Genomic DNA, 26,163 nt, shown 5'->3' on the forward strand with positions numbered 1-26,163 from the left:
CCATCAGTTTTGGGTGATATTAAGCAGAGGAGATATTTTCGTTAGCTTGTAAAGTCAAGAGAAGCCACATCCTGTTTCTAACAGGACCACGCCCAGCTGGCCTGACCCTCCGTCCAGACCCCTTACCTTTAACTGTTCACGTGACTAGGGAATTTTCGAGAATACTACGACAAGGCCTTCTGCCACATGTATCCCTCGTCCAAAAAGAATCCCCCATTCCTGAAATGCACAGTCCTTTCACACTCTCCATTACTTGGCAGGACATACAGTGATGCCTTTCTGGTTAAGCGGATCCCAGAACAAGGGGGATAAGTCCATCCTCCATTACTACTTCCGGCCTCATCTCCTCAGCCGAGGGGCATTGGACGTGCACGCCTGTGACGACTTCCTATAGAGGAGCACCTTCGGTTTGACCCAATGTGTTCAAACCGCTGTACACAGGCCATTGACCTTGCCCCAGCGACACGGGCTGGTCCAATGCCTGCAGTCATCGCTCCTTATGAGCAGCGTGAATGATCCATCGTCCAAACAAGCATTGCCAGTGTTAAAGGCGAAATGCTAATACAAGTCTGCTTATTAAGGGACAAAGGGATATGGGCGATGTGACCTCACAGGGGCAGGGCAATATCATTCAGTTCATATTCATAGGAGCCCACCTGCAAGAGGAGTTCCTGTCCCTCATTCTTCATTCCCATATGCATTTATTTATTTATTATTTATTTATTTATGTATTCAAACAATCGTCTCTCATACCATGCTCTCTTCTCATAGTCCAAAGGCCCTCTGCGTCCTCCCTTTGCAGTATGATATGATATGATATGATATGATATTTGTAACGCGCCTATACACAAGTGTACGAGTCCTCTTGCTCAGTCCACTCACAGTCCATGAGACCCAATACTCCCACCACTCATAGAGCATGCGCCCCATTGCTTCCATGACTTACAGTCCTTGAGTCCCAACTTTTCTACACTCATAGTTCACGAGGCCTTGTGCTCCCTGCCCTCTTAGTCCATTAATATCCGTGCTCCCTTTACTCATAGAACGTGAATCTCTGGGCTTCCTCCATTTAGAATCCTTGAGCCCCACGCTTCCCCCACTCACATTCCATGAGTCTCCTTGTGTCTTCCACTGATATTTCATAAATCCGTGTGCTGCCTTCACTCATAGACCATGAGCCGTCATGCTTCCTCCATTTATATTCTTTGAGTATCAAGCCTCCTCCACGTATAGTCCATGAGGCCACATGCCCTGCCTCACCATAGTCCCTGTGCTCCCTTCACTCGTTGTTTATGAGTACCAAGCCTTTCCTAGATCATCTTTTGAGTCTCTCTTCTTCATTACATAGTCCATGAGCTATTATGTCAAAAAGTGTGTGTACTGCAGCCAATCATTGCAGAAGGAGAGGCGTGTCCTGAAAGCGGCACATGGTGCTCCCGCCAAGGGTAGCCAGACTGCGGACCCCAGAGGAAAGAGAGGAGTAAAAGGGAAAAGGTGTCCAGGAAAGGAAAGGGGGCAAAAAGAGGATGACATAAGACAATCAAGGAACAAAGAGAGGGTGGATGATGCTCCAGAGAAGAATGGCCGTGAATCAAGTGTGCAGAAATGCACCCGGGTACATTCCAAAGGCGTGTCTGGCTGTGTGATGGATTTGAGATGTGCACAACCCCTTGAAGTCTGCAGGATTTGTGTTGTCAAGTAATGCATTTAATTTCACTTAGTAACGAACCCCATCATGAAATTACTCGGACTGCCAGGCCAGGAGGCCAGGAGCAGCCGGGTCCCGGATAGACTGTGTGAGAGATGCATGTTAACAGACATTCACCGGAAGGCGAGGGCAGGACTGGAGTCAGCAACGGGGGCCTAATTCTATGAATTGTTTCATATTTTTATATACATTTTATTGTTGGGGCAAAAGTGTTAGGTTAATTTACCGTAAGAGGATAGCTCAGGGGCAACGTGCTCGTCTTGGAAGCAAAACGTCACGGAGCACCACAGGTCCGCGCTTAGAAACCTCTGGGTATTAAGAGCAATATAAATAACCTATCATATCATATCATAAGAGTACATCATTGTCTATTAGGGTCCCTGTGCTACCTCCCCACATGATCTGTTTAACCCTGTGCTCCCTTCCCTCATTGTCATCCATGAGTCCCTGTGCTCCCTCCACGCATTGCCTGTGAGTCCAGCGCTTTCTTCACTTATAGTCCATGAGTCCCTGTGCTCCCTCCACTCATAGTCCATGAATCTTCATGCTTCCGACCATTGTAGTCCACTCATTGGTCATGACCCCTGCTCTTCCTCCAAGTAAATTCATTGAGTCTCATGCTTCCTCCACGTGTGGTCCACAACGTCCCCTTGCTTCCTCCCCTTGCTTCCTCCTTTTAAAGTCCATGAGTTCTTGTACTCCTCCATAATCATGCCACCCCATGCCCCCTCTCTTCATAGTCAACGAGTCCCTGTGCTCCCTCCCCATACCATGAGTCTCTGTGCTCCCTCCACTCAAAGTCCATGAGTCCTGTGCTTTCTCCACTTACATTAATTGAGTCCCCATGCACCCTCCACTCATAGTCTGTGCGTCCATGTGCTCCTCTAACAATAACAGAAAGGTCTGCATGATTAGGTATCATGTGGCCCTTTCCGGGTATATGGTATTTGCTGCATGCAGTAACAGTAAATGAGTTTCATGGTAATACCAAGAAACTCATAAGCAGGCCTTTGAGGTAAAAGAGGAACGAAGGCTGTTGTTCTTTGTTTAGATGGGGGAGCGTTGTCAAGTTGCGAAGCAAAGATTCAGAACATGGGTGTCACCTCACAACCCACACAACTGAGGGTTTGCATGCTTTTCAGATAGCTCTCCACAGGCCTTGTGCCACACTGGGAGTTTTGGCCCCATTCGGGAGTCTGAATGTGTCGAACTTGCTAGTTACAGTGGCCCCAAATCACTGCAGGAAGCGTTCTAGGTATGTGGATCCGCGTAAGCTAGACTGGCAGGCCCCCCGATGCCACCTTCTCTGCACCGTGCCTTCCACGCCCTGGTGTCCAAAGCTCAGAGATGCCCTGCAAAAGTGAGCGGGAGGAGATGTGTCGTTTGGACACTGCAGGTTCGAGTTGATGTACAGTTCGCTGGTAGGACATGCTGCAAAAGCCCCTTTGGTTCCATGAAGGGTATTCCACCTGAAGCTACAGGCTCTTCTGCATACACCTGGCTGCAAAGCCCTATTTGTCTTGGCAAGGACAGCCTCTCTAATTAAATAATGACCTGTTCAATTTGTGTAAATCCAAACTAGAAGCGGAAAAGGCAAATCATGAAGGGACCCCTCTTTAGGTTTGTGCAGAGTGAAAAAGTACATGTGCTACAGATGGAGTCATCCTATCCGACAGCCTTATCACGTGCAGGGTGATGGAGTGCCTCTCAGTCTCCCTTCCTTCAAAAGTGATCACATCTTCCCTCAGTTCCAGATACTGGGAAAGCCATCTATTAGACGCGATCCGTCCTCCCTCAGGTCCAGATAAGGCCCTTTGGTAGACTTGCAAATGTTGATTGGATCGGCCTCCCTCTTCACCAGTGTCTGATGACCGCCTTCAGTAAATGCCTGCAGTGGGATCTCATGGCCATCTTATATAACATTGGTCAGGCCCAATTCCTGTTGCCTCAATGGCTTTCTATTTTTCTTTCCTTTAGAAACACTTTGCAGTCATGAAGGCTCCCATCTACTTGAACATGTCTCAGAAGGAGAAGTCTGGACGCATCACCTCCATCGCTCGATGTGGAATCGGTATGTTCTGGTTGTAACTGACAACATTGTTATTATTGATTTTATTTTTGAAAAGGATGAATTATCCAACCGGCGCCTTGCACTCTGTGGGAAGTCAAATATACTTTTTTCCTGAGAGATAATTTACTTGTCCTGAGCACGGAAGGTGTGTTATTCTCTCTGCTCTCCTCTCTTCCCTCCTCCCAAACACATCCCAACCCCAATGCTAGGCGGGACTTTGAAGCTCCCTTCAGGCAAACCCCAAAACAAAGTCACATTGAGAATGAGATCAACTTAGCAAGGTAGTAAGTTCTTAAAGACACCACGATGCTCGATTTCTGACAGGACGAGCCGTGCAAAAGCCCCCTCTTCAGAACAGCACAGAGCATTGGCAAATGCTGTGTTCTGTTACAACGCTTTAATACTGCATTACATCACTGCTGCAATGGACTCAGAGTTACAAGGCTTGCCTGAAAGTTGCTGCATTGTGCCCCCACCAGGGATAACCAGAGCCTAGAGTGGGGCAGAAGAGGAAAAGGGATAGAAGTGGCAGAGGAAAGGAAATATGATAAAAATAAAAAAGGAGTCAAGCAGAGGCCAGTTAAAGGGACACTGTTTGTGATGGCGTGGGTGATTGTTGATCCAGCCAACAAAGATTGCGTATCCGAGTGCAGAATAATTTGGAGGGTACATTTGAAGCAGTGGCGTCGCTAGGGGGTGAGCATGGGGGGGGGAAGGCCCCCCATGTTAAACCCTGTGCCCCCCCATGTGCCCCCTACCTGAGACGAGCAGTGACCATGTTCTCCGCCTACTTTTGTCTTTGCCCCCCTACTTTTGTCTTTGGCCCCCTCTGTGCCCCTCCTAAATTTGATTCCTGGCGACGCCACTGATTTGAAGGTGTCTGTAGGATGGGGGAGCATTCACTTGAAGGCAGTTTTGAGAAAGATTATTAAACATGAATTCTTGTGGTGTTTGGCTGTGTGATGAACCTGAGACGCACTCAAGCCAAGTATAAAGGACTATTCGCTGTCGGGGAATGTGTTTTATTTCTCTGACCAAAGAAACTCCAGCTTAGTTATACAGTGACCGACCAGCCTAGAGGTCAAGAGTGGCAAAGTCAAGCTTAGACAGAGTGATAGGTGAATGGAAGGGATGACATTTGGGGGAAGAAGGAAGGGAAATGGCAGCTGTCCATCCTTCCACATATTGCAGAAGCCTGGTACCCTAATGTTATGAAATGGTATAGCCCGGCACCCAGATGCATGATGTGCTCCCGGGTGTAACAATGGCGTGATGGTCGAGTTCAGTCTAATAATGGTTCATCCAGCGCCGATCCTGCTATAATGAACTTAGACTACCTCACTGAAACAGGATATTGTAGAGCATTAGCATCACCCATCTCTATGGTTATTAACACCGATGACACAGTTTAAGGAAAGGCAAATAACCTTGTACATTGAAATACCTCGTGACGTTGCCCAGTTCCTCAGAATATCCCCACATACAGAAAATAATAACAAGGAATAGGAACACATGGAAAAGTTATGAAAAGGCATGATGGGCGCAACAAAACATTAGAAGCCGTAGCAAAGCATGAAACAGCGCTAGCAAGCGAAATGAACCTGGTCTTCTCACTTTACGCTGAACTCTGACCTCTGCTATGTCACCTTTCCACTTTGCAACTGACAAACCCTGTCTCTCTCTTTCTCTCTCTATCTAACGCCCTGCGTCTCTCTCTGTCTATCCATCGCTTTCAATACATTGGGCCTCATTAGGACCCAGGCGGTAAGGGGTTTACGGCGGCGTAAACAGCGCCGACCCTTACCGCCTGATTCCGAGGTCCCTTAGCGCCATGGAGGTTTTAACACCTGCTTTTAGCAGGTGTTAAAATCCATGGCGCTAAGGGACCTTGGTTCTGTGCTCAGTGGGCCTTCTGTGGATTTTGCCCTTTAGGGTAAAACCCGCAGGGCAATTAACAGAGTTTTTCAGAAGCTCGTGAGTAAGTTAGGGCAAGACCCATCACTCCTGGGCGTTTCTCCCAGATGGCTGCCCAAGTGTGTCCAAAACTCCTAAATCCCCTCTGACACACTGCACACAGCCACACTCCAAAAATAGCGTTGCCTGCCCTCCTGGCATAGTATTGAGGCAGTGCCACAACTTTACTTTAAGAATGGGGCTGAATCCCTGCTTGAGGTATTTCACTGTAATTCAATTAAATGCAGTTCGTAAATAGAATTATTAAATAAAAAAAATCTGCAAATACTCCAAAAACAAAGCAGGGAGAAAAAAGTGTAGAATTCATGACTTGTGCGAATGGCAATGAAACAAAATAATACCTCTAACACCCTCATTCTGACCTGAGCGAAATGAGAGGGGGCAGAAATGAAAGCCAGGCACAAATTCGTCATGTTTTGGTTAAAGATTTTTATTTTAAATGAAAAAGGGTTGGGAAAATGTCTCTTGCACACTATTTCTAAAGAGGAGTTTCCCTACCTAAAAACCAAAATCTAAGGATCTGTCTGCATCAGGATGCCAATAACTGAAAAGCGATCTCGTGTCCGTTTGTCCTATCCTTGCCCTCACACTATAAACAAAACAATAAAATGTGAAAGGAAATGTCTTTAACCTGATATTGGCAAGAAAGTGTTCACAGCTAAAAATAAGAAATGCTCCAATGGAAATGTTCTCCAAGGTGAAAGACCTTGGACCCAGAGGGTAGTTACCTTCTCGTGGATTATTGAAATAGACTGGCAATGTCTCTTTTACTAACAGTCCCTTGTGTCCCTCCTTGATTCACAAAGTCCTTGTTTAAGCCACAAGTTCTGCAACAGTATTTCATTAACACAAGTATTTATTTGGTTGAATAAACACTGTTGTGTTCTAGTTTTCCTTGTAGGTTTGCCACTCGCCTGGTGTACTGTCCTGCGAGGGCTTCTCTTGTGGTTTTACTTGCCTGGTATACTCTCCTGCCAGGACCTCTTTATGCAATTCCCACTGCCTGGTATACTCTCCTGCCAGGGCTTCTTTTGTGCTTTTACTTGCCTGGTATACTCCCCTGCCAGGACTTCTTATAGTTTTTCTGTATCACCAAACCTGCTTATACCGTGGTGCACTCAGTATATCTGTCTGTGGTGATATGTGTTCAAATTAGCCCCACACTTATATCGCATGCATTTGTATCTCATTGGGCCTTGGCTCTGTTATTTGGCTTTTCAGCATTCAAACAAACTTCTTATTAGAGTTTCATTCTGTACTTTGCCTTTTCTGCATTCAAATAAACTTGTGTTTTCTGTGCCAGTACGAAAACATTCAGAGTGTTGTTGGCGCGGTTGCCGGAATGCCCTGGGGTCGACACTTGCTTTGGGTCGACAAAACAGTTCTCTCCTGCGTCTTCGGTCCTGATTGTGCTTCTGTGGCATGGATCCACCATTGGATTTCCACTCTGGCTGCTTCAGATGTCTTTGGGCTTCCTTTGCAGCTCTGCGGTCACACGCCTGCTTCCCTTCAGGTCCCAGAGTGAAGAACGCTGCTTTGTGGAGCTGCTGAGTGCCCAGGAACTCTCTTGTGGGTCCCGGCGTCTCCACAGCACTTCCTGCTCTCGCTCTGTATTTCTCGTTTTCTCCATCTGCTTCTGCAGATGCCTCTGCTCCACCACACTGGTACGTGCCTCATGCACACGAAAGCCTTCTAATTGGAGCCAATGTCTTCTCCTGCACTGCCACACTCAGTAGTGCGGTTGCCATATTTAAATGTCCAGTGCAAAGGTAATTTGGGAAAACAACTAGACTACATGTTGTGCTTCCAGCTCTTGATATCGTGTACAAACTACTTCATCCTCCTAGTCTCAGTACTTGATGGATTCTAGCAGCTGAAGTCCATAGGTGTCATTGGACACACAGTGTTTAAACAATTCTTCTTAGTAATTTTACATAAAGGTACTTCAGAAGCAAAACATTTTGCATTGGATCAGTGTGTGTTTGGGTCTTAGGTGGGGATTTGACTAGAAAAAGATGAAGAAGAGGTTTCTTTACTTCCTCTAAAAGGGGGAACAAGCAGCTGACAATAGACCATTTAGATTTTTCGGTATTAGAGGGTCTTCCTGATGGTAAAGGGGGAGATACTATATCTTGTCCAATCATGTCATGACATCTCCCTGGCAGATGTCTCCTCCCATGTGATCTTCCCTCATATAACCGCCCCCAGAGTCAGGTTCAGATAGTGGCTGCTGTCCCATGGCCCCATGGGAGGAGGTCACCACTGGGGAAACTGTGATGACTCCATTGGCTTCATCACAGAAAGCAGAGTAAATCAACGCAAAACAGGTTTACACAGATTTCCTCCATGCCATGTCCTTCAAATCCACTCTGGTATGAGGATTACCACATGGATGCGGAAGACCCACTGGGATATCCCATTAGCGGAATCCTGTGCACTATTCTAATTTTCTTACCACAGGGGATAACCGTTCCAAGCATGGCAGACTGTCTTGACTTGAATGGATTCTACCTAATTTTTCTGTGGCTGGTAAAAGCAGCAATACTCTGTGGAAATCAAATGGACAATTGCAGATGCCATGTATTCAATGACAGCTAGCATTGCTAATCTCTGCCATGTTCCTGTGTGTACAGTGGCAATCATCCAGGATTCAATGATGTTTAATAATAGACCAAATTGCCATAGATGTATTGCTTCAAAGGACATGCAAGAAGGTAGAGAAGAAAATTAGGCAAAGTCAGGGACCGTAAGAGCTAAGCCAGTGGGCTACATTTAGAGCTTGACTGAGAAAAGAGAGACTAGAAGGGCATGGGCGAAGAGAGGGGGTACTAAACCCTGGATGCAGATCTCGAATGAGGAAGGAGAGATAGGTGGTAGCAGAGTGGGTGTACGAATGCAAGGGTGGGGCAAAGAAAGGGAATAAATGCAATGCAGCAGCAGTCCAATACCATGCACTGGCAAAGTAGCCCAAATCAAGTAGGAGTTTGGTTAGGCACTGGGCTGGCAAGTTATTGGAGCCACTGATGGGGGTCAGTCGGGGGTGGGAGCCGAGTCTGGTTGCAATCACGGATGACATCTGACCAGGGGAGCAACAGATTTCAGGAACATTGACCAAAGTGTACAGCAGGCGCAGACAATGCATCGCATATGCTTGTACTGATGGGTGATGATGCAGTTAGGGAGTCCTGCTCTGCTCTGCAGTGATCCTGTAGAACGCTGGGTCATGTGGAGTTGAGGGTGAAGAGGCAAAGAGGAAGTTTCTCTTGGCCTACCTCACTTCTCTGAGTCGCCCAGGTGAGCCCCCCGCTAGACCAAATGCATTTGATGTGTATGAGGCGATCACAATGCAACACACTATATAACCCGATCACAGCCAGGGGTCATCTCAGTAGAGGAGTCGAGGAGCGAGCTGGAAGTGCTCTGGGCAATTAGGGCCCTCATTTTAGGGCACCAGCATCTTAAAATAGCTATGGAAGTTGGGGTCCACATGAAAAGGGGGCTCTGCAGCACGTCTCACAAAAATCCCCACACTGGTGGGCTCAGGATGGTGGACTCGGCCACCAGATCAGCTGGCAGGACTACCCGGGGGAACAAAGAAAGCATAATCATGGAGTGGCACCGGGGGGCTCTAGCATGACTTCAGAAAGGAGATGTCAACAATGGGCTGCTTGGGGGTATCTCATGATATCACACCACTGGATGAGATGGACAGGTTTGGGATAATGGTCTATCTTACTAGGGTAGCTTCAATTGTCTGCAGCATCCCAGATGTAGTTTGTTCTCAAAGGATCCCCACCCATTTGTGCATCACTTTCAGGTGTTCTCTACAGCAACACCTGGGGCCTCCCACATAGCTGAGCAGTGGCATGCCTGTTGGTTACATATTTTTTATCCTGGCAGTGTGTATCCTCTTTGAGTCCCATAATAAGCTTGGGTTGAAGATTTGAGATTGTTCATAAACAGTGGGACCTAAAATGCAGGACTTTTGCACTCTGTCCACTTCATGATTCTGTCGAACTTTCCTGCATCCCTTGAATAGCGGCTACTGAGCCTTCTGTAATCTCATTGGAGGAAGGTTGGGATTCTCTTTGGATTCCTTAAAACATCACCTTATATCCATTGCGGTTGCAAGAAGAAAATATCTCTGTTTAGTCTCTCCCAGGGAACAATCTAGGGTTACTCTCTAGGATCTCCCCAGGAGATGGTTAAGGTCATGCCATCCAGACTCCCTGTGTTTCACTCTTCCTTTTCCTTCTTCACTCTTCCTTTCCTCTCCCTCAATCTCTCTCTTTGCTCTCCCTTTCTCCTCATGCTCACCTCCCCTTTACTGCACCCTCTGGCTCACCTCTCTCTCCCAGGATCTATCTCCACTGTCCCACCGATGTTTGCTTTCTACAGTCTATGTCCACACTTCGATCTTATCTTCTATTTCCTCTCTCCTTCCTCTCACCAGTACCATGCTTCCCGCTCCACTCCACTTCGACTCTCCAGTCCACTCGTACACTCCCTGCCCCTACTACGCTTCCCTCTTCACTCCACTACCATCATTTTGCCCTCTCCCACTACACATCACTCTACTTTCACTGGGTCAGTCACACTTTCATCCGCTCCCACCATTCCCACTGGCACTCTCACTCACACTACTGGCATGTACATCCAACATAGAGAACCACTTTGTCTCACCAACCAATACATTACCTTTTCTAGAATTCACCTCCACACTCCTCCACAATGTCCATCCTCCTTCTGGTCTCTTGGTCCATCACCTCTGCCTCCTCTGACCTCACCTGAGCAATTCACATTTTAATGTTTCCTGTCCCTGGGTTGATCCTCCGCCTACCTCTCCCATTAGTCTTCCCCCACTGGGCCCATCAGTCCCTATCTTCCCTTCATAGGACGGTTCACAGACTGGTAAATGCATAAAAGGTTGGCAAATCCCCACCCCTTTTCTCCTGTGGGTCCGTCTGCTATTCTCATTGGCAGCCATGCTGAAAAATATCCAAGTGTGTGTCATGGAGCCGCTGCACAGCAAATCTACAGGAAAGCGGTCCGCCTGGACCAATGTCTAAGTTTATGTCAAGGAGACGCTTGGTGCTTTTGTTAACACTGCTTCATCGCTTCACCTAGCGGTTTGCTCTCCAGTGGCATTGGAGGGAGGCTCGTAGGAGCTATCTTTCTTGAGACTCCGGTGGGCTGTCTTGCAGTATTTTCTCCTCCAGGAATGCTTGTACATGAGGTTTTCTGTAAGCAAAAGCAAGGGAACGACTGACATTTTCACATAGAGGCATGGCTGATCAAGAGTGGTGCTGTTCATGATCAAACGGGCACAAAGTGAATGGACAGGGACTCAGACCCTTCCAACTGCCAAGATCCCCCTCTGGGGTAGGAATGGCTCTGGTTTCCACCTTAGTTGGCCTCCCACCACAGGCTGAGAGGAGTCGCCATCCATTCTTGATATAATCATATTAGTGACCCTGGCCCACACCTCCAGCCTTTCGTCAAAGTCCTCCTCACCCTCACCACTGACTGCCTAGGAATAGCGGGACGAGAAATCGACTGTGGCCTGTTTTGTTCCAGCTTGATGTTCCACTTGTAAAGAATAGTGCTGGAAGGCCAAGAACCACCTTAGCTCATAGGGGCTGGTGACATTGTTCCTTGCCATCCACACCAAGGGAGCATTGTCAGTGACAAGCTCGAATTGGCGTTCAGTGAGATACTACTTTAGGCTGTTGACAGACAACTTGATCGATCGCTGGGCGCTTTACTTCCATCATGTGGTAGTTCCTCTCCAGTGGAAAGAGTTTTCGGCTTATCATAAATTATAGGTTTCTCTTCCCCCTCTTGCACTCTTGCATCTGAGTCAGCACTGCCCCTAAGCCAATGGAAAAGATCCCCCTCTGGAGAATGCACTCTTTTGTGAATTTGGGTATTACCAAGATTTGGCCTATAGACAGAGCACTTTAAAGAATTTCAAAAGCTTGCTCGGCTTGAGGGCCTAATTGGATGATGCTAGGATGTGATTTGACCAATTTGTCAGTCAACGGAGCCTCTGTTCATAACTGACCAATCACAGGAATGCCCAGATGTGTCTTTTCGTTATAGGTCTTGGTGCATTTTGCACTGCTTCCACTTTTACTTGCTGAGGTAACACCTGCCCATTTCCCACATGGAATCTCAGGTGTTGTACATGGGATTTTGCCAGGTGATCTTGGCAGGGTTAGTTGTGAGAGTGGCCTTCCTGTGTTGTCCTCATACCGCTTCCAAATGCTTAGGTGGTGTTTCCACGTGGGTCTGTGGACAATGATGTCATTGAGATATGCTCCCGCAAAGACTGCTTGGTCCATTAACCTCTGGAAGGTAGTTGAAGCACCCTGTAGCCTTAAGGGCAGTACAGTGAATTGAAAGAGACCTTCAGGAGTGGGGAAGCCTGTCTTCCTTTTTACATCTTAATCAAGGGGGGGCTTGCCATTATCCCTTGGTTAAGTCTAAGGAGGAGATTAACTTTTCTTCCCCAAGAGTGTCCATCAGCTTATTGCTCCTAGCCATTGGGTACACATTGAATTTTGATATTTCATTAAGCCATCAGAAGTCGATGCTAAACCTCCAGGTGTTATCCTGCTTTAACACCAGGACACTCAGGGAGGACAACTCACTATGAGACTTCTCGATGATGCTGAGCTCCATCATCTTATTTAGCTCTTTTGTTATGATTTTCTTTTGGGCCTCTGGCATCCGGTAGGGTTTCAGGCAGACCTCTCAACCGGGGGAGTTTGTAATTTATGAACAAATCCTTTGACTCTCCCTGGTTTAGTGGTGAACACATCCGAGTATCTCCCTATCTATGCAGCTAGCTTCCGGTGACTAGCTGTGGGGAGACCCGGTGGTATGCAGCTCCTGTGCACTTGGATCGGCAAGGAAGTCTCTTAGTTGATATTAATGTAGAGAGCCAAGAGTTGTCTGTTACTGTTTTCCCTCCAGGCCTTCAATGTATTTATGTGGTACAGTTGGGAGGGCTTACGTCTGTCAGCTTGTTGGACTGAATATTGCGAGGGTTGAGATTACCTTGGTGACAACATAAGGTACGTGCCATCTGGCCAATAACCTATTCTGCATGGCAGGAAGCAAGGTCATCCTTTTGTCTCTGACCTGGAAGGGTCATAGTCACTGGAGTAACTTTGCTGAAAATGTTGGGAGGGGGGCATGAAATCTAAAGGAAAGGGGCCCGTGCCAAATGAAGGGGACGGACACCCTTGCCCCCTTAAAATCATGCACATGTGCTTAGCTTTTCATCTTTGGTATAGTCTCTTTCTTGTTTCAGCTGTGCAGCTTGGAGATGAGTCCTGTTGGACTCTGCACTTTTTCCATGTATTCTTGGGAATGTTGGAGCACCAGATGGTTGCTGGTCTGGTGGCTGACTGGCCCATCCCATTCCTCTCTCATGATGTCCATAGCATCAGAAGGGTTGTGGCTTTAAACCATTAGTACAACGAGATTGCCGTAGAAGAATTAGGTGTCTTCAAGTGGAAAATAGGGTATACCTCATGGTTTCTGACTACAGCTTTGCCACATTTATTCGGATGATTCTTTTGGATCTTTTTTTATGCAAAGCCATAGTTGGTCATTTTGGGTTTGGTAAATGCGGCGGGGGGAGGAGTGGGGAGCATGCAGGGATTTCCCCCTGCTTTTTGCAGTAAAAAAGTGGTCAAATCTGCAAAGAAACATCAGCAATGTGGTATTCGGCAAGAAACACTCAGGAAATCTTCAGCAATACGAAAATAGAGCCCACGGTACTAGGTGATCCAAGTTTTGTCGATCTTCTGCCACCAGTTTTCTCAAGATTAATTTCAGGGTTTGGTTGAATTGTTCTAGGGAGGGCGTTTGCCTGTGGGTGGTAAATGAACGTCCGTAGCCTCTTGACATTCATCCGATCCTTCATGTCTCTCAGGAGTCTGTACAGTAAACTGCTACCCTGGTCTGTAAGCATCTCTGCGTAAATTGTGTTAGGACCTTGAGAATGTTGTGTGTGGTGTTACTTCTGAGTGGAAAGGCACTCAGGATAATTGGTAGCCTTATCGAGGATCACCAGGATATATGTGTATATATATATGTGTATATATATATATTTTTTTTTTTGCATTTTCTTTTTCTGACCCTGATGGCTCAAAAGATTCTACGATGTGCAAACCAATTCTGTAAAAGGGAACCTCGAATATGGGAAGCAGTTGCAGTGCTGCTTTGAGTACATCAGCATGAGTTGTCTTTTGGCAGATCAGAAAGGTTGCACAAAATCTTCTACATCTGCATAGACTTCTGGTCATTAGAACATGATGAGTAATGTATTTTGTGTTTTCTCCGAGCCCAGGTGTTATGCTGTAAGTTGGCATCAGCCAGTTCCAACGCAGCCTTCTTGAAGCTGTTTTGGCACCAGGAGTTGGTGATAGTTTCTTCCTTCACGCGTGGGGTTCACATCCACTCAGTACAGTAGGCTTCCTTTTTCCACAAAGTGGGGACTTTTGGCTTTTCGGTCTGGTTCCAGAACCGGATCCATTCTCTGTGCTTCAGCGACGTCTAGCAAGGCTGGTCCTGAGACATCACCCAGTTGAGTGTCTCTCTCCTGGGCTTCTGTCATCTCCCCATAGCATGCATCATCTCTCTCCATCATCTCGCTGATCTTTTCAACTTCTTCGGTCTTGAGTATTTTAATCTTCACACAAATTAACTGGGCTATGGGTTGGCCCGCTTTGGAAAAAGACCACCTTTTCCTCTCCCCTGTAGTCCTCATTGATCACTCCTGCCCCACATCTAAGGAGTACTTGTGGGCCAGTCTGGATTTAGGGGCAGTTCTCCTGTAGGAACGTTTCAGCTAGTTCTAGCTTAAATATGTTCTGGACAAGGGCCTTGCCATTGCCACCTCTGTATACTTCACATCCTGCTTCCCTGGGGGTTGCCCTCATGGGGAGTTGGCCATCCTAGGCAACTCACTTTCACCAGCATCTCCCTTGGCTGTGGGAAAGCTCAGAATTTGAGTCTGCTGGATTCCAAAATGACACTGCATGCCACAAATGACCTTAAGAACACACAGATGAGGTTCAGTGTGTTATATTAATACTGTTTCAACTGACCTAATGGCTCTCCTTCTTTCACTAACATATGAAATGATATGATATGATAAGTCATTTATAAAGCATCTGTACACAAGTGTTTCTAGGAGCGACAAGACAAGGGAGGGAAGACAGAGGGCGGACAAGACAAATGATCTTACTAGGCCTTGTGTCATTCAGATAGTGCATGTGTGACAATGCCAAGTAAAGGGGGAAGGGAGAAGGGGAGGGCAGCACAGCTCTGGTAAGTGCAAGGCAGCAGGGGACTGTAGAGATTACAGTTACAGCCCGTAAATGCGTGGTATGCCCAGAGGCAGTGCAGGGGAGACGGATCATGGAGGAGCCTGGTACCCAGTGAGACTCTGAAGGTAGCCAAGCAACCAGTCGGCGCCGCAGACAGGTGGTCAGCAGGGCAGGGAGAGAGAGAAAGCGGAGGACAAAAGGAAGGTCTTAAACTGCTTCCGGAACTTCAGACGGTCCGGCTCAAGTTTGAGAGAGGCAGGGAAGCCATTGCAGAGGGAGAAACCTGCAGAGGAGAGAGATCTACCCCACACTTTCTGCCTGGTGAACCTTCTGACCCCAAGAGAGTTGGAGGTAGCTGAGCGAAGGGCTCAGGAAGGAAGGTATTTTGGAAGAGAGTTGGATGTAGCGGGACTCCCAGCCCCAGAAAGCCTTGTGGTCTTGAACTTGATCCTTGCAGCCCCGGGAGCCAGTGGAGAGATTTCAGGGCTGGCGAGATATGGTCCTTGGGCTTGAGGCCAAGGATAAGTCTTGCAGTCCTGTTCTGGATTAGTTGCAGAGGGCTGAGAGTAAATGAAGGAAGATTGATTGAAGATTAAAGACTGAGAATGAAGCTGTTGCAGTAGACCAGCCTAGAGAGAACCAGGGCTCTAGAGACAGTGAGCTTCTGGGGGAAAGTGAGAAAAGGAAGAATATCTCTGAGGAAGTGCAGCAGGAAGTAGGCCTTCCTGGAAAGTTCTGTGATGTGTGAAGAGAAGGAGAGGGTGAGGTCGAAGATGATACCAAGGTTTATTGCCTCGCAGGAAGGTCAAGGAAGAGGGCCCTAGGAGGGAGGCCAAAGTGAGAAAGGGAAAGCAGGAGCAGGGGTCTAAATGAAAAGGATTTCTGTCTTACTGGTATCGCGGATAGACAGTCAGGAATGAGCGGGAGAGGAGAGGAGACTGACGGGAGCCCAAAAGAGAGCTGAGTGTCACTCGCAATACACTGAAAGTTAGAGGAGAAGGCAGAGATCAGGTGGGCCAAAGGGGCCAAGTAGACTTTGAAGAGCTGGGGTGAGAGGTTAGAACCCTTGGGAGCACCACACGTGGAGAGAGAGGTGGTGGAGAGAAAGGACCCAAGTTGGACCTGGGAGGGTCAGTCCAGGAGGAAGGAGGTGAACCACTCCAGGGCCTGATCCATGATACCCAGATTCTCAAGTAGTCGCTTGATCAGGATGGAGTGGTTGACCATGTCCAAAGCAACGGAAAGGTCAAGGAGGATGAGGACAGAAGAAAGGCTGGAGTCAAGATTAGAGACCAGATCTTCATGAGTGTTCAGGGGAGCAGTTTCTGTGCCTCTGGCTGCTCTGAAGCCAGACTGATGGTCATGGAGACATCCAACAGATTCAGTGTGGAGAGTAAGCTGGGAGATAGCCAGCTTTTCCTGGAGTTTGCCCAGGAAAGGAGTGATAGATGCTGGGCAATAGTTTGCCGGACAGGTAGGATCGGCAGAAGGTTTTTTGAGGAGGGGGTGCACAAGGGAGTGCTTGAGGAGAGAGGAGAAAGATCCACTGGTAAAAGAGTGATTGCAAAAATCGTCCAAGGCTGCAGCAAGGGTGTCAATGTGGTCCTTCATGGTTCTGGAGGAGCAGGGGAGTACCTGTTTCGATGACACTTTCATAGATCTGACTTGTCTAGAAACCTCATCAAGTGTAGTCAGAGAGAAAGAGGTGAAAGGATGAGGAGAGGCGGCCAGAGGGGGGCTGTGAGAGAGGGAGAGGAAGAGGAGAGTCAGAACAGGGTTTCCTGAGTTTTAATGGTGAAGTGAGATGCCAGAGCCATACAGAGAGCCTGGAGGGCAAGAGGAGAGGTGGAGACTGCTGAAGGACTGACCAACTCCTTGTAGATTTAAAGAGTTCAGCCATGTTGCTAGAAGCCACAGAGATGCAGGCTTGGATGTGGGCTCTCTTTTTGGACAGGATAGAGTCTGTATTGCTTTGGAGCAGCAGGCAGGCCAATTTGTCAGAGGATGCACCCGGGGACCTCCACTTCCTCTCAGGCACCCTGAACTTGCATTTCAGGGCGGCAAGGTTGTGGTCATACCAAGAGTTGCACTTGGAGGTAGGCTTCAGATGGATTCTCATGACAGGGGCAAGGATGTCCAGAGTGTTGGAGATAGAAAGATACAGGTTAGAGAGGGCTGTGTCAGAGTTTGAGTCAGCCACAGGAGTAGGAGGAGCAGAAAAAGTAGAGACAAAGGCATCCACTGACACACGCTTCATGGGCCGAATGACAGAGAAGGTAGGTGCCCGTGCTGGTGTGTGCTTTGCCTGAGGGAAAGAGAGTTTCAGGTGAGAGGAAAGCAGAAAGGGATCAGTCCAAGAGAGAGGAGTGGTGAGAGGGTTAGAGAGGGAGATGTCCAGGGGTGGACTGGCATGTAGGAAACTGTGGAGATTTCTCGGTAGGCCTCTGCACTCTGGGCCTCTTTTGTGTGGTATTTCCAATTTTTTACATAGGAAAATGGTGGGGCTTGCTGAAAATGTGTAATATGGGCCACTTTGAAAATGGAGAGAGAGAGTGTCGCAGAGGTTGCGGAAGAGCATCCAGATGGATGTTGAGGTCTCTGAGGAGGAGAAGTTGAGAGGATGAAGCAATGATAGAAGAGGAGAGGACAGCCCACTCTTAGAGGAAGAGGAAAACCTGGCCAGGTGATGTCTATGAACCACACCGTAACTGTGCCACCGAAATCTAGTTAACTCAAGAAACGATTTCCCTTTGTCACTGTGATTGCAGTTAGAAGACATTTATTATTACTTTGCCCCCTTGGTTTATACGTGTTTCGGCCTCTCAAGGGCCTTTGTCAAAACAGAACGTTTTCTGGGAAAGTTAAATCATATTCATGCTCAATTCGAGTTCTGTTAATTCACGGGTTAATCCCTGTTGTTGGCTGCAGATATGTTTACTCGCGACGGCACCGCTGCTACTGAAATACTAATAGGTGGTACATTGGGGTCGCCGGCATGAGAAGCTGTACCCAGAACAAACCCCCAAAAAACTACGGAACCTTGCAAGGTGGCCTGTAGATGGTGGCCACAGTCGGAGAGAGGCCAGGAAAGATAGAGAGCCTGCAGATCAGGCATTCAAAGGAGGTGTAGGCCTGGGCAGGAATGGCAGAAGCAGGGACCCACTCCGGAAAGATCAGAGCTACTCCACCTCAGGATCAGTTGGTTCTTGGGTCGGAGAGGATCTTGTTGCCATTAGGGAGGAGAGTATAAAAACTTATGACAGAGCTGGCCATGAACCATCCCAGATTGTGAGAGGCCCATCCACTCTCGAAAGGCTCAGATTATTGACCCTGTCTCACACTGCACATTATACTATATAATAAAAGGCCAGGTATGTTTGTTCAAAGCCATCCTGCTGGCTTCACCTGCTATCAGCGCTAGAGGGAGCTACGCAATAAGACTTCAAGTTCATCTTCCAGGCGAACAAAATGTGTATTTCAACAATGATAACATAAAATTATCTGAAGAAAAGGCCCATGACAGGGATACCACTTTAACATCATACTTCCAGTTGGGGGGCGCTGTTGCACACAGAGGAAGATGGCGGCTTCTGTGTAAGCTCCGGCAGGCTTCGGTGCCGTAAGCCAGGATAATCGCTTGTAATTGTCCCGATTCCCCATGAAACTTGAGAGGAGCCTGCAGTAGCACCCTCGGAAGACGCACAGAACATTTGAGGCCAGACAGAGAAGGGATCGCCGAGTAATAAGCCCAACAAGATCCCACGGCACATGGAGGAGCGGCAACCGAGCACGGCGGGGAGGAGCACGGATCCAAACCTATGCGAGCTACGCAGGCGAAAAAAAAGCAGGCGAGTGCACTCGCGGGGGGAGAACCGCGGGCGTCCGAACATCCTGGAGCGCCTGCGGACCCTCTCGAGGTCGCCTGGATGGACCGAGAGAGAGGGGAAGACTCCGGTTTGCACCGCAACGCAGAAGCCGGGAGGTAAGACGGACCACCCCCCTCCCCCCGCCGATACATGCGACTCTCCCTCCGTACGAAAGCCACGTAGAGCGGCACTAAGGGGGCATAAACTGAACACTACAGGCACCGGCAGAGGTGTCGTATAATTTCACAGTGCGGAGTGAGGTCCCCCCACCCTCAACTAACACGAGCCCCGGAGATAAGGAAGTAGCACGAACGCTAGGCAAGGTGCGATTCAAGACGCATAAACTGCTCCCTCATCTCATAAACTAACGCAAACCCACTCCCCCATCTCAACCCTCACGTCGGACAGGCCACGAAATCCCGGAAAAGAAAAGAGATCTAGGGAAAAGAGCCTGCTGGTGAACTGGTTAACAATATCTGCACCCTAAACGCACTGGGCAATTGGGGCATTCACACGACATATAAACGCAGCAAATACTCCCATAAATTAGTCGGAATCTCCGGCTAACTCGACGACAAAGCGAAGCGCACCTCCCAGTTAGAGGAAATCGGTGAGGTCACTCCTGCGAAGAATTTAACGTTGAATTCAACTGGATAAGCGACGATGCCCAAGAACTTTGGCCCCAAAAAGAACAGAGGCACAATAGACAAATATACAACCGCAATCCAAAAAGACACGGCATCAGAGGTCGAAGGGGAGATGGAAGCACAGGACAATCAACCCCCTCCCACAGCAATGATGAACCCTCAGGAAGTTTTCACGGCCATGCAGCAGGGCTTCACAACGCTCACTGAAAAACTTGACGGATCACAGCCAGTGTGGCCACCATGAAAGCACAACTTGACAAGACCACCTCTCGTATGACAGAGGCTGAAACAAGAATATCAGGCACGGAAGATGCCCTTGAAGCATTGAAATACACAGTTTCCAATATGGCTATTGAACTGGGCACTGTGAAAACCAAATGTGAGGACCTAGAAGCGAGATCTCGGAGGAACAATGTTCGTATTATTGGGGTCCCGGAAGACGCAATTAAAGGGCCGATGGAAAAACCGATAGAAGACCTCCTACGCTTGCTATTAGGGGATCCTGGATGGTCCCGATGTTTATAGTGGAGAGGGCACACAGATCAGTGGCCCCGAAACCCAAGCCAGGGGCTTATCCGAGACCGATCATTGCACGTATATTGAATTACAGGGATAGAGACCTGATCCTGAGAACCTCCAGAGAGAAACAGGAGTTGAGATGGGAGGCAAATATAATACGCATCTACCCGTATTTTACGATGGCGGTCCAACAGGAACGGAAACTCTTCAATGGGGTCAAGAAAATGCTACGGGATCGGCAAGTGCAGTACGCGATGCTTTACCCCGCCAGATTGAAAATCCAACACCAAAACAAGCCCTTTTGTCTTTACAATCCCTGAGGAGGCAGCAAACTTTGTAGAGACACATATTCCTCCGAATAAGGAGCGATCCGCAACTGAGGGTGACTAAGAAGGGGAGAAAATGGCCACACTACCACCAGCACACCAAGGAGCGAATGGACAATAACAAGGCAGGCTCCACACGGAACTCTACACTAGGGTGCGTCGGAATTCAACTCTCATCGATTGTCAATATACACCCTAGACAGCACGATAAGAACGAGTAACGGGACAAAACCAGAAATGGCTCAACTCCGGCAGCAGCACCGAAGACGCCGCAGCCCCCCCCCCATAGCAGGTGCTTAAGATGTTGAAGGGAGGGAAGGGATGGACAAACTATTGCACAGTTGAAGTTTGGGGAACTGTGAGGGTGGGGGAGGGGGGACACAGGGGATGTTGGGGGTTTGTTATTTACAAAGGGCCGAAAAAAGAAAAAGCACACAGGGGAATGACACGTTTGTACCAAAGCACACAACGGGAGGCTACCGGAGCGCAAACCAAAAGGAATACGTAAGAGACAATGGGTAAACTAAGCAGAGATGATATAAATGCGATAAGCTGGAATGTAAGGGGCCTGGGGTCTAAGATTAAGAGGAGAAAGATCATGGCATATCTAAACAGACAAGTTGCTAAGATCATCTTCCTTCAAGAAACACATATTGGTCCAGGACAGACTGAACATGTGATACCTAATTGGGGCTCTTATCAATACTTCACCACATACTCTAGACGAGCGAGAGGGGTCGCAATATTGCTGCATAAATCTTTACCATTCCAGCCAATAGAGGCAGAATGCGACCCGGAAGGGAGATATGTGCTACTGCATGGCAATCTCTGTGACAAAGAAATAGTCTTCCTAAACATATATGGCCCAAACGTAGACCAACCAGATTTCTACACATCGATCTTCGAGAAACTATCAAGCTTCCCAACGGCTCAAGTGATCTGTGAGGGGGACTTCAACACTATCTTAAATGTACAACTTGATCGCACATCCACTCAACCTAGGACATTAACTAAAGCTGCCCAGTCAATCCTCACATATATGTCAGACCTGAAGTTGAGGGATGCCTGGAGAGCACTACACCCAGACACGAGGGACTATACATACTATTCATCAGTTCATGATATGCATTCCAGAATAGATCTATGGCTACTGGACCCGGGAAGCATGACATGGGTCACAAACTCCCACATTCACCCTAGGACATACTCTGACCATTCTCCGATACAACTAACACTGAGAATCGCAGATAAGACATATTCCCGCCCACCATGGAGATTTAAGCCGGAGGCACTGAGGGACCTAGTTTATAAGAATTCAATGGAACAACACATACAGGAATATTTTGACTTAAATGGAAACTCGGTCTCCACACAGGCCACTTTATGGCAGGCATTTAAAGTATGCATTAGGGGGCAGTCGATATCCATAGAAGGCGGAATACTGAAAGATATTAGGGGACGGTTAACCCGACTTGAGACACACATAGCTGCCCTACAGGCCCAATATGCGACCACTCCAACGCCCCAAATTAGTTTAGAGATCAAAAACGCGCTCGATGATTACATCGAGGCAGCAGAACAAGAGATCAGATACTTTGATAGACCAGTGGCAGCACGTAGGTATGGAGAAGGGGAAAGGCCAGGAAGGCTATTGGCTAGGACAGTGCGAGGTGAAAGGGGCCCGACGACTATACCCTGTATACGATCGGCGGATGGTGCAGTAACCACTGATCAGACAAAAGTGAAGGACATATTTTATGCATTATACAAAGACCTATATTCTCCACAGAGCACTGTCACAGATCCCGAAATAGAACAGTATCTTTCCCAAATACCCACGACCCTCATAGCAGATGCCACTAGGGAATCGCTGGAACAACCCATCACTGAGGCTGAGATTAGAGAAGCAATCAAAGCACTCCCCAGCGGGAAATCGCTGGGCGCAGAAGGGTTGGGGGCGGAGTTCTATAAAGAATTCAGTCAACTGCTAGTGCCCAGACTTCATGCAACATGGATAGAGGCGATACAAAAAGGAGAGCTCCCAGAAACCACAAGAGAGGCAATAATAACACTGCTACTCAAACCGGGGAAGCCTCCTGAAGACTGTGGGTCATATCGACCACTCTCTTTAATAAACACGGACGCTAAGATCCTAGCAAAGATTCTGGCCATCAGACCCACGCCGCTGATGCAATATATGGTTCATGAGGACCAGGCTAGGTTTATAACAGGCAGATCCACAGCAACTAACATAAGGAGATGTCACCACATCATTTCCATCATCCCCCCCGAGACCCAAGCGATAGCAGTCTCGCTAGACATGAGGAAAGCGTTTGATACGGTCTCCTGGCCCTTTCTCTTTGGGGAGCTGCGAAACTATGGATTCGGCCCGCAATTCATAAAATGTATCAAAATATTGTACACACGACCCCAAGCGAAGATTAGGATCAACGGAACACTCACAGAGGTCCTGGAACTACTGGGTGGTACGAGACAGGGTTGCCCACTATCTCCGCTCCTTTTTGTGTTAATAATAGAACCAATGGCAGACATACTTAGATCACGCTATAACACATTTGGGATCCAGAGTGGCGGTAAACTTCATGTAATAACACTATATGCCGACGACATCCTACTGTATCTAAGGGACCCGGATCGCACACTTAATAAGGTTCTGGCAGAAGTAGAGAAATTCGGTGGGTACTCAGGGCTACGCCTTAACCCTAACAAATTGGAGATATTCCCGCTGACCGAAAACACAGCCCAGCCTCGAAACATGCACGGCCTCATATGGAGTCCAGTTCATCTCACATATCTAGGCGCACACATAGCGAGGACGGCCCAACTGTCTCGCACCCTGAACTACTCCTCTCTTGTAGAAGACCTATGCATCAAAATGAAATGTTGGAATGCCCTGCCCATATCTCTGATGGGAAGGATAGCACTGATTAAAATGATTATACTACCAAAACTCTTCTACCTTTTCAATGCTGTCCCAGTCTGGCCAGGCCATGCTCTGTTTTCCAGGATAAACAGTGCCTGTATAGCGTATGCGTGGGGTGGGCCCCCGAGATTAAGCTGGAGGGTTATGTCTGACACGTATCCTAGGGGTGGACTGATGGCACCCAACCTGGAAGTATACTACCTTGCGGCACAGGCACACCATGCTACGAGCTGGGCCACATCCTTCATAGACCCAGGCCCCTCACCCCCCATATCAGTGGAGCGTGAAACAGTGATGGTGCTGCAAAGGATCACTAGGCCGACCCCCAAGCACTATAACGCAATAAACCCAACCAAAGTCACGATCACGGCATGGACAAAAATCACGGAAATATATGGGGCCAGTAAATTATACCATCCAAGCATGCCAATCTGGGGCGACCCTTATACATCTCTATCTGAGGAAAGCGTAGTAGCGAAGCACTAGAGCTCGAGAGGAATAACACAATGGGGACAGCTATTCCCGGAGAAGCAGTTTGTACTCTGGGAATACATTAAAGACGTACTGGGTAACACAAATACACATAAACTTCAATACGCTCTGGTGGAGGACACCACACGTCGTATGTTCCCCTCATTCCCGAAGGAGCCGGAAATTAGCATGGCACTAGGCTACATTTACACTGGGGGAACGCAGAAGATAACCGCCTCAGCGTTATACAAGATTATAATACAGACACGACCGAGAGTGAATCATTCAGCCAGGGGTAAGTGGGAGCAAGATCTGGGACAACAGATTGAGGATCAAGAATGGTCTCAGATATGCTCACTAACCAAACAAATATCATGCAACTCAAGATTTAAGCTGATTCATTATAAGATAACACATAGGACACACTACTCCCCAGCCAAACTCAAGAAAATATATCCCACCTTGCCCGGCAACTGCCCCAGATGCAACAGTGAGAATGTGAACATATTTCATATGCTTTGGGATTGTATAAAGCTGAAACAATATTGGGCTGATGTATGTGGAGCACTGGACATGATGGCAGATCAGCCAATGGAATGGTCCCCGAAAATATGTATGTTGGGGGCGGTGGGAAAGATGAACCCGGCATGGCGTAAACTGCTAAATGTGAGCCTACTAATCGCTAAAAGGGTCATACTGATGAGGTGGAAGAATATAAGCCCCCCGACCAGAGAAGACTGGAATAAGGACATGATGTGGGCTAATGATAACGAGGAATTGTACATTGACTCTGTGTTACCCCCCTCCAAACCTAGAAACATATGGTCAAGATATAGACAATACTTAACGGAGTTAAATGACCTTGAATCGCCAACCACTGAAGAAATCCTGCCAGCCCCGGTTGTGTAAAAGCCGAATGTACGGTATAATGGTATGTTCATAACCTGTGTGCAAATATAAATAAAGTTGTTAAAAAAAAAACATCATACTTCCAGTTGCATAAAGTAAGAAAATATATACATTTAAAAAAACACATGAATAGAAATTCATTTGATTGAGCACTATTTTTCTAACAAAACAAATCACCTTTTTTCAATCTACTTGTGTATTATGTCATTATTCATTGTAATATTTACTGATACGTATTATTATATCAAAAATATTCATAATGTACATTTTAAACTTTATTTGACTTCTATTTATTTTATTTTGTGATCACATGTCTACTTTGAATCATGATGCACGTGAATTGTATTGTTCTGGCATCCCTCAACATTTTATATTTGAGTCCAAAACCTATAAATAGAATTCAAGACAATGAGGAGCAGATACAACAATTGGCCTATGCACTATGTTGAACTTTCAATGGATTCTGTGAGATTTTATTTCAGGTTACTGCACCACGTAAAAAGGAGCACGATCCTTTACAAAACTATTTTTTTTCTATCAACATAAATTGCATTAAAATACACTACATAATATATTTACCCTCTGAAAATGTCTTCCTTTAAGCACATTAGCACATGTACAAAGGCTTTTCCACTAGTATTTAATACTTTGGTTTCTGAATCTTCTAGTTGAAATACATCCGGTAGCATTGTATGTGGCATCAAAGCACAGTGAGATGTTTTCCTTAATTTGGTTCGTATTGCCTCCAAAATTGTGTGTCTTATTTTCCAATCAAGTATTTCTAAAAACTTGACAAAGTTACTTCATTTTGTTGTCTATAACTAAAAGAATGGCTAAATTGATGTTTTTAAACAGATCCCAGTGATGAGTTGTAGTGGGTCTCAAGGTTTAGGTCATCACTCCCAAACCTGTTCTTTTGTTGTCGACCAATTTCAGCGGTTTTAAATCTTATTGCTTTCTTCAGGACATGTAATCATTTGTGTACATCATATTATAATATATAGCAATTGGAGACACTCTTTTCATTAGTGTATTGTTGCCCCTGTATTGGACTCAGGAGGATTTTCTCCGGGTTTCTGTTGGGCATTGGTGATTTATTTTCACGTGCCATGTCTTCATATGTTATAGTGTGGATCACTTCTTCGGGTACTATCAATCATCATTCTTCAGGCTGCTCTCTGGCTATCCTGTTGTATGTGCACCAGTCTTGCATGTGTTCAAATTTGTGTACTTAATCAGTCATCTGTGTGTAGGATTGGACTTAGTTGTGTTCCCATATATCTCGCACAAACAATCTTTTTTAAAGACATTTTCCTTGTATTTTGATTCTTTGAGTTTTAGTCTTGATGCGATAATCTCAAGTGGTCTGCCGACACGTGTTTTG

The 26,163-nt window shown here is 47.1% G+C and overlaps 1 protein-coding gene across 1 annotated transcript in view; it reads left to right on the forward strand.

The window, feature by feature from the left end:
- Positions 1 to 26,163, forward strand: part of LOC138513819 (N-acyl-aromatic-L-amino acid amidohydrolase (carboxylate-forming)-like) — a 117,274-nt gene that overhangs the window by 36,566 nt on the left and 54,545 nt on the right. Inside the window, exon 3 of the mRNA XM_069628923.1 lies at positions 3,686 to 3,779. Within this exon, the coding sequence (XP_069485024.1) occupies positions 3,686 to 3,779 (94 nt within the window). The remainder of the gene's footprint in view (positions 1 to 3,685; positions 3,780 to 26,163) is intronic.

The sequence above is a fragment of the Ambystoma mexicanum genome, chromosome 12, assembly GCF_040938575.1.
Source record: "Ambystoma mexicanum isolate Mex_15411 chromosome 12, UKY_AmexF1_1, whole genome shotgun sequence".
NCBI classification, from domain to species: Eukaryota; Metazoa; Chordata; class Amphibia; order Caudata; family Ambystomatidae; genus Ambystoma; species Ambystoma mexicanum.